The sequence below is a fragment of the Scomber scombrus genome, chromosome 1 (genome assembly GCF_963691925.1).
Source record: "Scomber scombrus chromosome 1, fScoSco1.1, whole genome shotgun sequence".
NCBI classification, from domain to species: domain Eukaryota; kingdom Metazoa; phylum Chordata; class Actinopteri; order Scombriformes; family Scombridae; genus Scomber; species Scomber scombrus.
Window position 1 is genome coordinate 24598620 of NC_084970.1, and position 16372 is coordinate 24614991.

General features: G+C 40.1%; 1 protein-coding gene across 2 annotated transcripts; it reads left to right on the forward strand.

Annotated features, from left to right (window-relative positions):
* The first annotated feature begins 15 nt into the window (after nt 1-15).
* Nucleotides 16-15536, forward strand: tgfbrap1 (transforming growth factor, beta receptor associated protein 1). Of its 2 annotated transcripts, none has more exons than XM_062424011.1 (13): nt 16-154; nt 1732-2447; nt 2649-2843; nt 6367-6521; nt 6647-6729; nt 8410-8590; nt 8722-8882; nt 9462-9519; nt 9613-9756; nt 10164-10307; nt 10516-10675; nt 10894-11354; nt 12432-15536. In XM_062424011.1, the coding sequence occupies exons 2-13, from the start codon at nt 1751-1753 to the stop codon at nt 12618-12620; spliced, it is 2628 nt and encodes an 875-aa protein (XP_062279995.1). In that variant the 5' UTR covers nt 16-154; nt 1732-1750; the 3' UTR covers nt 12621-15536. The 2 variants fall into 2 exon arrangements, with proteins under 2 accessions (XP_062279995.1, XP_062280002.1); XM_062424018.1 differs by having other exon boundaries at nt 1737-2447.
* Nucleotides 15537-16372: the final 836 nt, after the last annotated feature.

Consider the following 16372-nt stretch of genomic DNA (forward strand, 5'->3'; position numbering starts at 1 on the left):
ACAGATTCACAGCGACCAGCCCTCATATACAGTACTGCACCATGGCTATGTTAATGTTTGTCTATATGTATCTATCGTATCCACTGGCTCTGTAGTAGTCATTGTCGCCTGTTTGTGGAGCCTCTGCCCGCGGTCCTGAGTGCTGTCTGCAGCGGTGAGTACGGCCCCAGCTCTGGGGGGGGGGAGGACCAGGGAGGGAGCCGGGGCATCTCAAGGCAGAGGAGGCTAACTGGAGAGTAGGGGCTTCTTGCTTCTTGCAAGTGTGATAAAACGTAACTTTACAGCTTATCTGAGCAAACACTCACTAACACTTAATTTTTGGCCATATTGAAACTCGAGCTTAGTGTTAAATGACTTGCTAGCCGCCCCCCGCTAAAGTTAGCTAGGTTAGCTGGCCCAGAAGAAGCTACACAATCTGTCAAAAGACCATCATGATTTTCTCACATGCCTTTAACACGTTAGCCCATTGACAAACCGACCCAGCTTCATACAGCTAGTAGTATTAACCTGTTAACTTTGTTCTTCCTCTGCTGTTACTCTCTGTGGATTTTGGGAAGCTAACTAGCCTGAACGTCAGTGAACCTAGCTGTTAGCATGGAAGCTAATGCTGTTCCACATTTTTGATAAGTAGCGATAAAGGAGAGGTTCACAATCTGTCAAAGCTGTCTTAAAACAACAGTCAGGTGCCCGAGTGAACACATACACAGCTTTTTCTTGCTGTAATCATTCCTCTTGTTCATGCTGACCGTCAGAAGATCCCTTCATAATGTAGTTTCAATGAAAGTGATAGGGGCCAAAATCCACAGTCCTCCTCCTGTGCACAAATGTAATAAAAAGTTTATCTGAAGCTAATATGAAGCCTAAGCCATCCAAATTAGTCAGATCAAGTCAATATCTTTCAGTATACAGTCTTATACTACAGTATACTTCCACCTCAGCTCTACAGGGAAACACAAAGAGGACATTTGATACTAAAAAGACTGTAACTGTGTCAGATATACTCTTGATATGACTAACTCATACTGCTGAACCCTCAAATATGCTTCAGGGTTAGGGTTAAGCTTACACACTGGATGTTGGCCCTATATATTAACATACTGTAATCTACAGTCATCTGCAATATTTATATTTATATATCTTTATAGCAATATTGACCTCAAATCAAGTATCAGTTAGGCTCTGTTATATTTCAGGTAGTAACTAATGCTCATCTTCATTACTGGTTAATTGCTAATTATATTCTTGGATAATTAATTGTTTGATTGTTCCTTGATGTGAGGAAATTGAGAAAAATGTCCATCACAATTTTCCAGAGCCCAAGCTTATGTCTTCACATTGCTTGATTATTTTACCATCCTCCCAAAATTGAAGATAGGCTGAAATTAGGTCATGTTTTGCGTTATATCTAATTATTGTTCCAGGTCTAATTACACACTGTAAAATGCTTTTTACAGTCTTGGCCTGTTTAAGTTTATACAGTCATGTGTGCCATTATTTATAGGTGAAGGACTCATAATCAGGCTAAAGGCTGATCTGCCTAAAAGGAAAATGGATCCAGTTTGTTGTAAATGGGACACACACCTGTGTTTCTGTATATGCAGTCAATGAATAGTCACACTAGCAGCGTATTAATAATATATTAATCAATGTTTTGCACTATGATGTCCGCCATATTGATTATTTTCATTTCTCTGCAGTGTTGTTGATGCCTTCCTGTTTTGTATCTTCTAGTCTAGATGTCTTGGCCGAGATGAGTGTGAAGGCCTTTGAGCTAGTCCCCGCTGTGGAGCGAGACCTCCTCATGGGCGACAAGGCTCGCATCAACATTGAGTGTATAGAGTGCTGTGGGAAACACTTGTACGTCGGCACCAACGACTGCTTCATCCACCACTTCCTGCTGGACGAGGTCACATCCCCCAAAGGGAAACCCAGTTACTCATCTCAGAAGCTGCTTCACAAATACCTGGGCCTCAAGAAACCCGTCGCTGAGCTGCGAGCCGCCTCCGCTTTGGAGCGTCTGATAGTGCTTTGCGATGGGATAGTGTTTCTTGTCGACATGGTGACTCTGGAGACTGTGCCCTCAGCGGCAGGAGGTGGAGCCAAGATCAGAGGTGTGACGGCATTCTGCGTTAATGAGAACCCGGTGAGTGGCGACCCGTTCTGCGTGGAAATGGGTGTCCTCTCCTGGAAGCGACGGACAGTGCAGATTTACATGGTGTATGAGGACAGAGTGCAGCTGGTCAAAGAAGTGACCACGCCTGAGCAGCCCTGCGCCGTCAGTCTTGACGGTTACTTCCTGTGCCTCGCCCTCGCTACACAGTACATGATCCTGAACTACAACACGGGAGCCTCCCAAGACCTCTTCCCCTACAACAGTGAGGAGCGGAGACCCATTGTGAAGAGGATCGACAGGGAGGAGTTCCTCTTGGCGGCACCTGGTGGTCTCGGTAAGTCAGTACAAAATTGTGAAGATTAACGTGTCTAAGCTTGAATTAGATCATTCACTCATTTTTATAATTTTCATGTACACAAATTTGGCGAAACTAACAATCATTTAGTGTATAAATTGTCCAAAAAGTAAACTTCCTCCTTATCTCCAAAACTGTCTCTATGTACCATCTACTGACCTCTTCCTCATCTCCCCACAGGAATGTTTGCCAATGCAGAAGGTGTATCCCAGCGGGCTCCAGTTAACTGGTCGGAGAGTGTGATCGGTGCCACTGTGTGCTTTCCCTATGTGGTGGCTTTGGATGAGAGTTTCATCACCATCCACAGCATGCTGGATCAACAGCTGAAACAGACCCTTTCATTCAGGGATGGACACATTCTGGAGGTCTTTGAAGGTATCCTCACACAAATCTAATCAATCAATTTATCTATGAAAGATAATCAGCATAGGGGAGTGCAGGTGTAACAACCAGCACAAGCAGTGCTCCGACTCTTTGGTATTCTCCTGACCTTGAAACGCACTTTGCCCGTCTGTGTGGTAATTTGGTGTGCGGCACAGAGGTGGGAGGTCCATTTAAATCTGAAAATGATCTGCTGTATTTTGGTTGAATTTTAACCCTAGACGGCCGCTGAACTTGAACTGAAAACAGATGACCCTTCTGGCACAACGCCAATCTGCTGCTGCTTTGGTGATTTTTATCAACAAGAACAAACTAAATACTTGTTCTAAATGTGCTACAATCACCAATTAATGCTGGAAATGTAAATAAGTTATTTCAATTAAACATGCCCCAACCAAAATAACTGTGATTGAAACAGGAAAGTCAGAAAAATCAGTCTGCTCTATAATTGAATGTGGGTGACTCTCACTATCTGTTGTTGCTGCTTTATACTGTGTGAAAAGCTTCTTCTTCAGTTCATTAAATCCCAGCAGCATCTGAAGGCAGCAGGACAGATGTGTTAATAAATCTGCAGCCTCTGAGACTACCTGTGCCAGAGCACAGTCCCATTACGCCATCAGTCGTTCACTGTCTATACCTTCATTGAATCACCTGAAAATGACGCTCAGCTGCTACAGAATAATTACACACACCTCTACACTCAGACTGATCGGTTATAACTCCATAATCTGCCTCTTTATGAAGGAGACGTTGGGTTACCACGGCTCAACTTTCCGTTGGGCATTGAACAGCTTCTATCATTAGGGCCCGAGCGGCGACTGCAAGTCGCCTGGCGAAAGCCCTATTGAAATTCGTTCATGCCCCAACGTGCAAGTGACCCCAAAGTGCAAGTGACCCCAAAGTAATCAAGTAATCGAGTAATCATGTGGTATGGAAGACCCCCGGGGAAAAATGCTATATTGAAATTGTAATGTTTATTATTATTATTATTAGGGCCCGAGCGGCGACTGCAAGTCGCCTGGCGAAAGCCCTATTGAAATTGTAATGTTTATTAGGGCCCGAGCGGCGACTTCAAGTCGCCTGGCGAAAGCCCTATTGAAATTGTAATGTTTATTATTAGTATTATTATTATTATTATTATTATTATTATTCTTCCGACATTTCGTGCCCCAATTTCGCCCCTTTCCCAAATGCGAAAATGCTTATACTTTTGCACGGACGTCCGGCCTCATCCGAAATTCAATATTTTTGGGTGGTCGCACATGGTCGACGCAGAATGGCGGAATAGCGCCCCCTACAATGTCCAAAAATGCCCATAGGGAATTTTGCTAACTTTGTCCTATGCTCACAAAATTCGGTACACATATGTATTATACCCACATATGCAAGAAAGCCTCTTGACCTCATCCCAACAGGAAGTCGGCCATTTTGGTTTTGATTTTTCCCGCCTAAAATTAACTCCTCCCACAGCATTCGCCCGATCAAGTTCAAATTAGGTACGCAACATCTCCAGACCTAGCTGAGCTTAAGTTGTGCTCTGCACATCCGTAGGTCAAAGGGCGTGTCTGCCAGGGCTCAACTAACTTTGGCGTGCCCGCCATGTACATACGAGTGGCTCTCACGCCCACATACTTCATCCAATCAGCTTCAAACTTGCTGGACATGATGATGGCTCCGCCCTGAACGTCCCGATATATTAACTTCCCACGTAACTCATAGTGCCCCCGGTGGTAACAGGAAGTTAACTAAGATTCATGAAAAATACATAGTTGACCCCATCAACTTCATTCCACTTCTAAAACATGCAGAACCAGTTGGTGAAGCTACATTATGAACACTGTGAAGCTACGAGTAATGGCGTCCCTGTGGGGGCGTGGCTACCATCAATTCCTCGCCATGAAAATACGTTTGGCTTTTTGATGGCTTTATTGAACACGTATCATCATGAAAATTGATACACAGGTCCAGGGTGGAGACCTCTTCCATCTGATAGGGGTGTCGCTCATGTCGCCCCCTAGTGGAAACAGGAAGTGCCATTTTTTGCATCAACATTGTCCGATTTCCACGAAACTTCACATGTGTGATGAGGGACTGACCCTGAACACACCTGCATGCATCCCATTACTGCCCCCTGGTGGATGAACCATCAACCTCTCATAACTCCTTCATGCTTTGTCCAATTCACTCCAAACTTCACATGACTGATGAGTGGCCGCCCTGAACACACCAGACCATATGTGTAACTACCTGTGACTGCCCCCTACTGGATGAATGAAACATTGCATTTTTGGCCTCCTTCCAGGTTTTTTCTCACTTTCTGCTTCACGCCACAGCCCCGCCATGCCTCAGGCCCCGCGGTGGCATGGGTGAGCGAGGGCCCGCCATCGCCGCTTGCGGCTTTAATTAACATTGTTACTAACTGATGAAAAAACCTACAGCATGTCTCTGGCTGCACCCTTGTTGTGATGTTTGTTGTTCATGCTGTGGCGCTCTCAGCAGTCCAAAGAGTTGTTTGTTGAGCTGTCATCATGCTCAACTGTGATTGGCACAGCTGTTTCAGAGCTATGAGAGCAACGATGTGACTGGCTGAGAGACTATTTAAAAATCGCCACACCTGCTGATCTGTTTTGACCTTCATCCAGCCCGTTTGCACTTTACGCTGCTAGACATAAACTAAAATAACAGGTGCACATAGAGACACACATACAGTCTGAGACCTGCCATGAGGCGCTTACACGGTTAAAATAGAGCTCATTTCACAATGGTTAGGAAGTTAATTTAAATCAGGAGGAAATGTGTTAAATTATGTTATAAAGGTGTAAAAGAAATGATGTGTAAAATTTCACCTGACAGAAGTGTAATGTTATAATGTTTTACAGTGTAGCTATAAATTAGATCCCACCATGTGTCTTGCCTTGAGCAGATATAACATTTCATTTTTTAAATATATAATTTAAATAACTATCATATTGAACACAACCTCAATTACTGTAAAAGTCACTTTTTTCATATTGGAGAAATGACAGGAAATGAGAGAGAGAGATGCAGCACAGCTCCCCTGGCTGGATTCAGACGGCTTTTTCTGAGACAGGAAGTCTTGACTTAAGCAGAGCAAATATTTAAAAACCAAAAATATTGCATTAGGCTTTGCAAAACACGCAGCTGAAATTATTTAAGTTCTGATCAGAAGCACACAGGAACAACTATTTTTAGGACATTTTATTCCTTTATTAGTGACAGAAGAAAGATAACAGGAAATGAAGGGAGAGAGACATGGAGTAATGACATGCAGCAAAAGTCCCTGACCGAACAGGAACTGGGGATTTTGTGGTGAGCTCTGAGCTAAAGCTGGAAGCTACTAGAAGGTTTTGATTTATCGCCTCTGGGTTGTCTACAATCATGAAATAGGTTATTGCACAGTGGATTAAAATTAAGTATAACAGCGGTTTATAGACAGGACACATATAATATCACTGTTTATTTATTTGTGCTGACCTGTGAGTGTTGTGTGTTTTAGGGAGGGTCATTCTGGCTTCCACTAAAGCTGTGTATGTTCTGGTACCCTTGCCACTGGAGAGACAGATTCAGGACTTACTGGCCAGTCACAGAGTGGAGGAGGCACTCGTCCTCACAGAGGGAGCACAGAGAAATATTCCCAAAGACAAGTTTCAGGTAACAAATAATACATGGACTAAGATCTCTCTTTGTATTTATCTAAGCTGAATCACATGGTTGACAGTGTTTTTCTAAACTAAAAAAAAACAAATGCCTCATATAATGTCACTTTCTACACACAGATTTTGCACAAAAGAATCCTCCAGCAGGCGGGTTTCATACAGTTTGGCCAACTTCAGTTTCTAGAAGCAAAAGAACACTTCAGGTAAGAGTTTGTGTCTGTTTGATAACTGTCCAGTCCATCAGGCCCCAGTTGTGCTCAGAAAAACCTTTTGTTACATCATCTATATATATTTTATATATATTTATTTTTATTGCAGTAGTGTTTAGTTTTTTATTTAAGTACCACTAATTGCTCTCGTCCCGCACATGCCATCACCACGTTGATTGTTTGAGAATTGAAATCAAATCCTTGTTAGATTAAATTATGTATATACATATATATTCCAACCTCTTTCAGGGTATCTCGAAAAGTTTTAACAAGCATTGATTTAAGTCTCCTCAAAAAAGCCTCAGATGGTATTTAAAAGTCTTAATTTAATTCACAAAGGTCTTAAATATATATTCTAGCCTGCCGCTGGCACTAATGTTAGTTATACAATGTTTATTTTATGTAATTTACACAAAACCTGGCTGGAAAATCCCCAATTACATTGTTTCAGGCCTCTGACTTTAAATAAATCTTAATCTATCCAACCATTATTTTTCTGCTGCTTCTCCACCTCCAGGTCCAAGTCTTGATTAAATAATTGGTTATATTATCGAGAATCAGTTTCCCATTCATTCATTTATTTGTGACAGCACGCCACAATAAAAGTTTGTCCACCACAAATTGATTTTCTAATTATAGAACTGCACAGCCCACTTGGTTTTGCTCAGATGCAGATACACCTGCACCATCACTCATCCTGCGCCCCACTGCACACCAACAGTCTCCTCTGAGCTCTCTCTGACCCCGCAGTCACGTCACAACAACTACAATTGAGAGGCGCAGTCATGCTATCTGCACTTAAAAAGTGAAACACTTAAAAAGATCGATTGTGCGTGCATCGCTTAAAGCGCCAACCGTAGACTGTAAAACAAGGGATTTCATGGTGCATTCAAGTGCACCTCGTAAACTCTAGAAATCTATACTCAAAAAACCATGAAGGTTGTTATTTTCCTTTGTTGAAATACATACATCTGTACATTATTTTGTCATTCTTTCACTACAGCATTTTAAATAATAAAATAGCAAAACAAAACCATTGTTCTAATCTATTCTATAATGCTATCCACAAACCTCACCATATCCTTGTATAATGCGTCTCTAGGTATCTCTGTGATGATTTTCCATGTTGTTTTACTACAGTATTTATAATAAATAGATGCTAAAATCATACACAGTACAACAGTATCCCTTTCTTGACTTAAGTTTCTTCACCATGGCAAAAACCTTTCTGCAGAAAAACTTTCTTACAACTTCAGGAACTTTGCACACAGTTTCACTGCACTTTTCCCATAATTTCTTTCTAAATACCCTAATGTTAACAGCTGTTGAGGTGCAAAGGGAAAGCTGATAAACAAAATCAAGAAATGTGGAGATTTAACTCCCAATCCTTATAATTACTTTACAGCTTCACTTTATAGCTGCCTGTCATGGTTGTGTTAAATGTGCCAATCTGAATCCACTTGCAGATTAATAATTATTAATAACTATCTATCACTGTGTATTTTTCTGCCATACGAATGCAGATTTGAAAAAAAAATCAAGCATTTGCTAATAATAAATGTAACAAATGCAGTGATGTGGTGTTCGCTCTTTTAATGCTTTCTAGTTTCTGGCCTTTAGTTCTTGACTGTCATTCATTAAATGTTCGTGTAACCCTACTTTTATAATCTTTAGGAAGGGTCAGCTGGATGTTCGGGAGCTGATATCTCTCTACCCACTACTGATGCCAGCTTCCTCTTCATTTACGCGCTGCCACCCTCCTCTCCACGAGTTTGCAGATCTCAACCACCTGGCACAGGGTGACCAGGAAAAAGTGCTCCGGTGCAAGAAATTCCTTATCAGTTATTTGGGAGAGGTAAAGTCAAGCACTGATTTTTGTTGCAAGTTTACCTATCAAAATTCCTCTTGTAATTCTGTAACTAATCATTTTTAAGTGTCATATTTGTATCACATACTGTACATATTTTTCTCCATCTCCACTCACAGGTACGAAGCACAGAGGTAGCCAACGGATGCAGAGAGGATGTGGACACAGCTCTGTTGAAACTATACGCTGAACAGGATCACGACAGCCTTCTAGACCTGTTAGCTTCAGAAAACGCCTGTCTGCTAACAGACAGCGTCCCGTGGCTGGAGAAATATCACAAGTGTGTATTCTGTCATTTTTGTCTTTAATTTAGAGCGCTCCTTTAAGAGTATGTTAATATACTATTATCTTAAGGATGTGAAAATTGCAGCATTTAACACACGAGGACATTTTATAGTCTTCACATCTGTTGAAGCTCCATTAATGGAGTGACACTCAAATGCAGTTAATCTAAAGAACCCACACATTTTGAGACTGTGGCTGCACTCTGGACTCGTTGAACATCATTCGACGGCCTTTATAAAGAGTAATCAGGCTAAATTTTAAGTCTCAGATCGGGCAATGTCCAATCATGAGTAAAACTGTAGTAATTAGCAGAAAAACTAACACTCTTGTGGGGATCAGTCTAATTTTTATAATTAATGTGGACAGAAAATGTACAAATTCCTAGAGGGACTAACTGTGATGAAGCTTTGTTGGATAATTACATTTATTTGCCCCCCCACTGTTAATTACCCTGATATGAGTTTAATTCTTTGTCCAGTTTAGTCAAGCCAATTTAATTAGTTTGTCTTACAAAAATGAAATCATGAGGGAGAGGCTTTGTTTGATTCAGTCTTTTTTCCCCCCTCTCGCTTAGATATTTTGCACTTGGGCTGCTCTACCATTATAATGGTCAGGATTCAGCAGCGCTTCAGGTATGTACATCTAAACTCTATCATTGGTTCTCAGAAGCGTCAGCACTAATGTGATATCTAGTAAATGAACACTCTATTTTTTATTGTCCTCAGTTGTGGATTCGCGTGGCTGATGGGGATCTGGAGGACCACACAAGATCTGACCTTTATGAGTATGTTGTGGACTTCCTCTGCTCCTGCTCCAATCTGGATCTGGTGTGGAAGTATGCAGACTGGGCTTTACGGAAGGATCCCACCGTAGGTTCCCAGGACCTTAAATAACCACAGAAGTTTAACACAGCTGACAATGAAGATTACCAGTTACTTGTCAACTTGACTTTACAAGTAGAATATATTTTAACAGCAATGTAAACAGTTACATTATTTTATTTAATCTAATTTTAATGATAAGTTTAATAGCAATGCCCACCACGTACTAGGACATAAATGCAAATAGGGGAGAAAGTTAGCCAAGATGACACATTTTATAGCAGTGTACACATTACAACAGCACATAAGCAAAATCATGCAATGTATGGACATCATTGCATTGATAGAAAGCAAATGATAGAGCATTTCATATTCTTCATGACAGATTTTTCACATCAATTTTTCTGCTATTTTGCAGCTATAGGGGTAACCTAGGCTTTCTTTTTTGTTCATAGATAGGTGTCCACATCTTCACTAAGAGGCCTGGCAGTAAAGATCAGTCAGATCTGAACCCTGATGATGTCGTTACTTACCTGGGAAAGCACAGCCGGGCGCTTCTTCTCTACCTGGAACACGTGGTGCTGGAGAGACGGACACAGGTATAACAAACTGATCAAGTCTGGTAAATGAGACTGTGAACTAGGTTGCCTTTAAGTGTGAATTTGTTTGTCTATATATGTCAGAATGGATGAAAAGAAGAGGAGGGGTGAAGCTTAGAAACAACTATTATTATCCCTTTTCTATTATTCCTTCAGAATAAGGGGGCAACGATAATTTATTGATTTCTTTACACGTTTGTGGCTGCAGAAGGAGCGGTTCCACACTCACCTGGCTGTGTTGTACCTGGAGAGGGTCTTGTCATTGCTGTCAGAGTCGTCAAAAAACGAACAGCAGCTGACCAGAGCGAGAGAGAGGCTCCAAGCTCTGCTCAGGGAGTCGAACCTCTACCGTGTACAGTTTATTTTAGGTGAGACCGATGTCTGAAAAAACCCCACACATATCTTTCTATCTGCAAATGTTGCTCAATGCTCGTTTTAGGTTTTAACGGTTTCATTAACAACTGTGTCTCATCAGTTTTAACTCAGCATGTTTGATTATAGGAATACATATTTTGTGCAGCTCTAGGTGGAAAATGTTGGAGAGCAAAGTCTGATGTTATATTTTATATCCTTCTGTTTTCTTTAGGTAAGATGGAAAACAATGATCACCTGCTGCTAGAGCGTGCAACACTACATGGAAAACTGGAGGAGCATGATAAAGCTTTGCACATATTAGTGCATGAGCTCAGAGACTTCCCGTCCGCAGAGGCCTTTGTTATATGGGCTTCTTCCTGTCAGGATTCTGCTTACCGACAGCGGCTGTTTCACCTTCTCTTGGGAGTTTATCTCGACAGAACCCTTACTGGAAAATCAGCAGCAGGCGTCAGCAGTGGAGACCTGGAGATGGCGGCAGTGGACCTCCTAAATCGGCACGGGGAGGTGTTCGACGCAGTCCGCGTGCTGCGCATGCTCCCCGAAGGCTGGTCGCTGCAGCTGCTGCGTCCCTTCCTGGGTCGAGCCGTCAGGGCCAGTATGCACGCCTGCCGCACCTCGCAGATCGCTCTGGGGCTGGCCCACTCTGAAAACCTTCAACTGCTGCATGACCGGGTGAGCAGCGCAGACCGTATCATAACACAATAACTCAAAAATACGAGAAACTATTCAATTTTACTTCTGCATTTAACCACAATAGTTTAATGAGTTATTTTACAGGCTTTGTGACACCATTTGTTAGTAGATTATTCTGCTTTGTTTTATGACAGATTTTAATTTAAAGATCCAGTCAACATTAGTTTAGCGAACCATTAACAGCTATAATAACAACAGAAATTACTGCTTATTTTAAAGTATTTGTGTAGTTACATTCATCTTAGTAAATAAATTAATATATATGTAATTAAAGAGTTGGACCGATTCATTGATTGCGCAACTGGCAGAAAATGAATCAGCAACTAGGTAATTGATTTTTTAAATTATTTTAAGCAAAAATATTTCCAGTTTATTAAATGTGCAGTTGTCACATATGATGATAAACAGAGTATCCTGTTGGTAAAAAAAAAAGAAGATATTTAAATACATCACCATGGGCTGTGGGAAAATATCACAGGCATTTCCACCATTTTCTGACTTGATATAAACATTTAATTGAGAAAATAATTGGTAGATTAATTCATAGTGAAGTGCTGTATAAAAAGTATCAAGTTCATTTTGAAGCTTTATTATATAAGACATGAAACAATCAAGTGTGTCCCAGTAATAATTAGGTGGAGGAAGGAGTGGAATCATTACAAAAAATACTTTATTTTATAAATAACACAATTCCTCAAAATGATATAACCTAATTATGAAGGGAGTCATGTATAGTTTCTATAAAAAGTTATAAAAATGTCTTCTGTCTATCCTCCTGCAGCAAAATACTTTAATAAACCAAATTAAATTTTAATTTGAATCCGTCGTTCTGCTTCTATAAACAAAATAATTCATATTGGAGGCATGTTGATTACTACTTGAAATCCAACAATGAGACGAGCAAATATTGTTGGTATTAACATTTCTTGTCTGAACTATATTGATTTGTTCTTTTTTTCCTCACTGAATTGTATTATTTGTACTGTCTTGATTGTATCTCATAGTCACTGAATTGAGCTGACTCTAACTCTACTCTGTACGTATTTCCTCCTCCAGTTGAAAGAGCGGAAGAAACCGATCCTTGTGTCCGAGAAGAAGGGATGCCACCTGTGCCACAACACCTTCAGCGAGCCTGACGTGGTGTGCCTGCCAGGTGGAGTGCCTGTCCATACTCACTGTGTCGCCCAGAGAGTCAGGGACCCTCCCACAAAGAGACCGTTAACTAATAGCAGTAACCATACGTGAGACTTGAACCCCTTCAAACTACAATTTGATCTGTGACCGGGAGGCACCGAAATAAAGCAGGACTGTGTGAGGACTGTGGGGACGATGAGAAAAAAGCACAGAACACCCGTTTGCCCGAGTAGAGCTGGCTGTGGAGTTGATGAGAAACACAAAGAAAGCTGTATGGGTTTGAAAGAGAGGAATTGAGTTTGACACAGAGTGCGAGGGAGGGAGAAAGATATTTATTCCTGTGCTGAAATTAAACTACACTTTCAGACTGTAAGTTTTTATCGCTACAACAGCTAAGTGTGAACGCACCCTTTAATCCATTTCAACGATGAATGAATTGAAGACTCCTCTGCTTCTCTGTGGGTTCAGTACTCTATCTGTCCTTGTATTGTTTCGACTACAGGACACCATATCTGAATCCTGCTACAAATATTTCTTGAGCATGAACAGTGTTACCACTCCTACGGTTCTGGTCTACTCTACTCATATATGGGTATTGTATTAATATTGATCTAACTTGCACATTGAAGTGTTGGGTTTTAATGTGAAGTACTACAAAAAATTAAGTCCTTTACGTCTGTCTTTTACTCTCTGAAATCTGGTCTCACTGCTGCTTAGTTTCCTCTCAGCCGTCAGAGAAATGGATGTGTTTTCCAGTCGGTGGCTTACTGGCAGCAGTGTGATCCAACACCCCCGCCACCATTAAGTTTTGAATGTCGTGCGATCGAGGCTATATCGGTGTGTAATCAGTGTAAAACACTACATGAAACCCTGCATAGTTCTGCTAAACTTTATTAAGTGTAACCAGGGATTCAGATCAATACTAAAAAAAACTGCATTAAAGAATGAAATCAGCCTCACCCTCTGAAACGATTAAATCATCTTTATTGATAATAAGTCAGGAGGCACATTGTGAAACATGACAGTAAACGCTATGACGCCGCTGATATATAAGTATATATATAAGTGACAGCTACATGAAGTCATCATCAATCATCAAATCGTCTGAAATCGAGCTTCATGTTCTTCTTCTTTGAGTAGCAAATAAATTAAGCGGGATCTTCAATGCCCGCAGTCATAAATCCATTTTAGGTGTTTGTTATTTCGAGTAATTTCAGCGATATAGATAAAGTTAATTTGAATTCGGCTCCTACAAAAACTAATTTCAGTTATTTCCAACTGGTTAATTTATTTTAATTTTTTTTTAAACATTTCACTTAAAAAAAAATTTAATCACAAGATGGCAGTAATGTGTAAAATGAGATGAATGTGATTTACTGGTGAAATTACCAATCCTCCTCCTAACCTGCACTATTTTATTACATCTTTTTTTTCTATCCAGCATTTCCACTAATACAGCATGGTTTAAACAGATACTCTACTCTGGTTCAGTCAATGTAAACTCACTGCATCCACTGTTCCATTAAACACTGTACGAGTGTAGATCTTTGACAGCAAACCTCCAAATTATATGTTTGATAAGGATGTTTTGTTTTTACCATATTCTGTGATCACATCAAATTATCTTAAATAATAAACTGTAAAGGAAAATCTCAGAGCTGACCAGATCAAATCCAATAGGTCATTGAACAGCAGGTATTAAAATGTTTTTTTAAAAACATAGCATCCTCTGCTTTGATTGGTAAAGAACAACTCGGGGTTTGATAAATCAGCTTTCATAGCTGCTGCAGTGCTCGAGTTGCGACTTTAACCTTCTTACCATAACACCCCTCTCAAAAAACGAAAAGAAACGTAAATCAACGCATTTTATTCTAATGCAGCCCTGTAATTCTTCACAGGCTTGTCAGATCAGAGCGCCACTTTGTCCTTGAGTGCTTTCCAAAGTTTGTTTGTGTCAAATTACGATAAACTGCAGTGTGGACCTTTTTTTTTTTATAAATGTTTCTTCCACTCTGACTTATCTAAAGACAGGCTGCATTATGTGTTTGTGTTGCTACGTTGTCTTAAAAGTCACTTCAGAAAGAAATCAGGGACATCCTACCTGCTGGAGGTGATGCTGTGCTGAAAAAGTGGTTTAAGTTTACCAACTTCATTCTTGGAAAAAAAACCTGCTCCTCGAGGTGGCCGAAGGTGCATGAATTCAGTTACCCCGTTTCTGTGGAGTTATAAAAAAGAAAAGAAAACAACAACAAAAACTCTAAATGTGGTTATGTAAAGCTGCCGTACACAAAATGCACTCTTTATAAAGTAACATTTTTGTGTACTTCCATGTTGTTGATTTTAATATTTAACACTTTTCAGTCATCCAAGATATGTGCTGAGGTCTATCTTTCACTGAAGATAATTTACAGTTATAAAGATAAGTGATTTAAACGGTCTTAACTTCCAAAATCAGAAGGTTTGAATCTCGTAAAACATAAACTGGTTTCTGAGAGAGAGAAAAATGGAATCCCAAATCACAGCTTCAAATTTCTTAACGTAACAAAAACCAAACGATCAGCAAACTTTGTCTCCTCGGTTGTTTATTTGTAACTAATTCCCAAATTGTTAACTAAACTAATCACGTCACTGTTGTGGGTTTTGCTTGGTCCTCTGGTGCCTGTGCTGTTGACGCTCGCCTTCTGTAATCATTTCTGTGGGGAACTTTGTGCAAACGTGGGACTATTTTTCTAACATGAAGATCAGGATATTGTAGATACTGTAGGTTTGACTCACTTTCCATGACAGAAATTCACAGCTTACTGCACAGCATCTCTCTGTCTGAACTATTTAAGTGTAGCTTGCTTAAAAAGCCCCGCCCAACCATGACGACAATAATAAAAAAAATTAAAAAAACGATACAGTTGCGTGGAAAAAAAGCTATTGTATTTCATAAATATATGTATACTGGTATGTATATATTGCATTTGTACATGTTTCTTGCTTTCTAAATCAATGCCAATGTGGATGGAGTGTACAAACTGTAAATCCGTCCAATTTTAATAAACATGAAACTGTATATCAGGTCCTGAAGTCTCAAACTCATAATTCACACCTAAAATTGACTTGTGTAGACTGCTGTTACACATAATGTGTTTTTCTCTTTTATAATAGTGTTTGACTGTGAAGGTCCTGCCTGTGGACAAAAAACTATAATCAAGGGAATTTAACGAGTGTTGCTAAATTAACTTTGGCATTTAATTGAATACCAATTAACTTTCCTCTCAATGTGAATCAAATCATGGATTACAGCAATAAAACAGCACGTCTGATTTACTCTTATCTCATGACTGCTGGCTGCAAGCTTGTTGGATGTATTGTAGTGTTTAGGTTGCAAACCCGCCTCTACATGTAAAAATTAAACATGACCATGGAAACATGGAAAGATCATTGCCAAAAAATAGTCAACGAATCACCTTCAGTTAGGAGCCCAAATGAACATTGAAAAATGTTTTTCTTGCTGTAATCATTCCTCCTGTTCATACTGACTGTTAGACAATCCCTCCATAATGCAGTAAAAATGTAAATGATGGACAAAATCCAGTCCTCCTCCTATGCAAAAATGTATTCAAAAGTTCATTTGAAGCTAATATGAAGCTTCCAAATTAGTCAAATCAAGTAGATACCTTTAAACATTTTTCCCTTTTTAATGCAAAAGTCAGCAGGGAAACACTTTCTGGGGAAACACAGGAAATTTGATGCTAAAAAGACTGAAAAGGTGTCAGATATACACTTGATATGACTAACTCTGACTGCTGAGACTGTGTGGACACATTGTGGATTTTGGCCTCCATGATTTACATTGAAAGCACATTTGAAGTGGA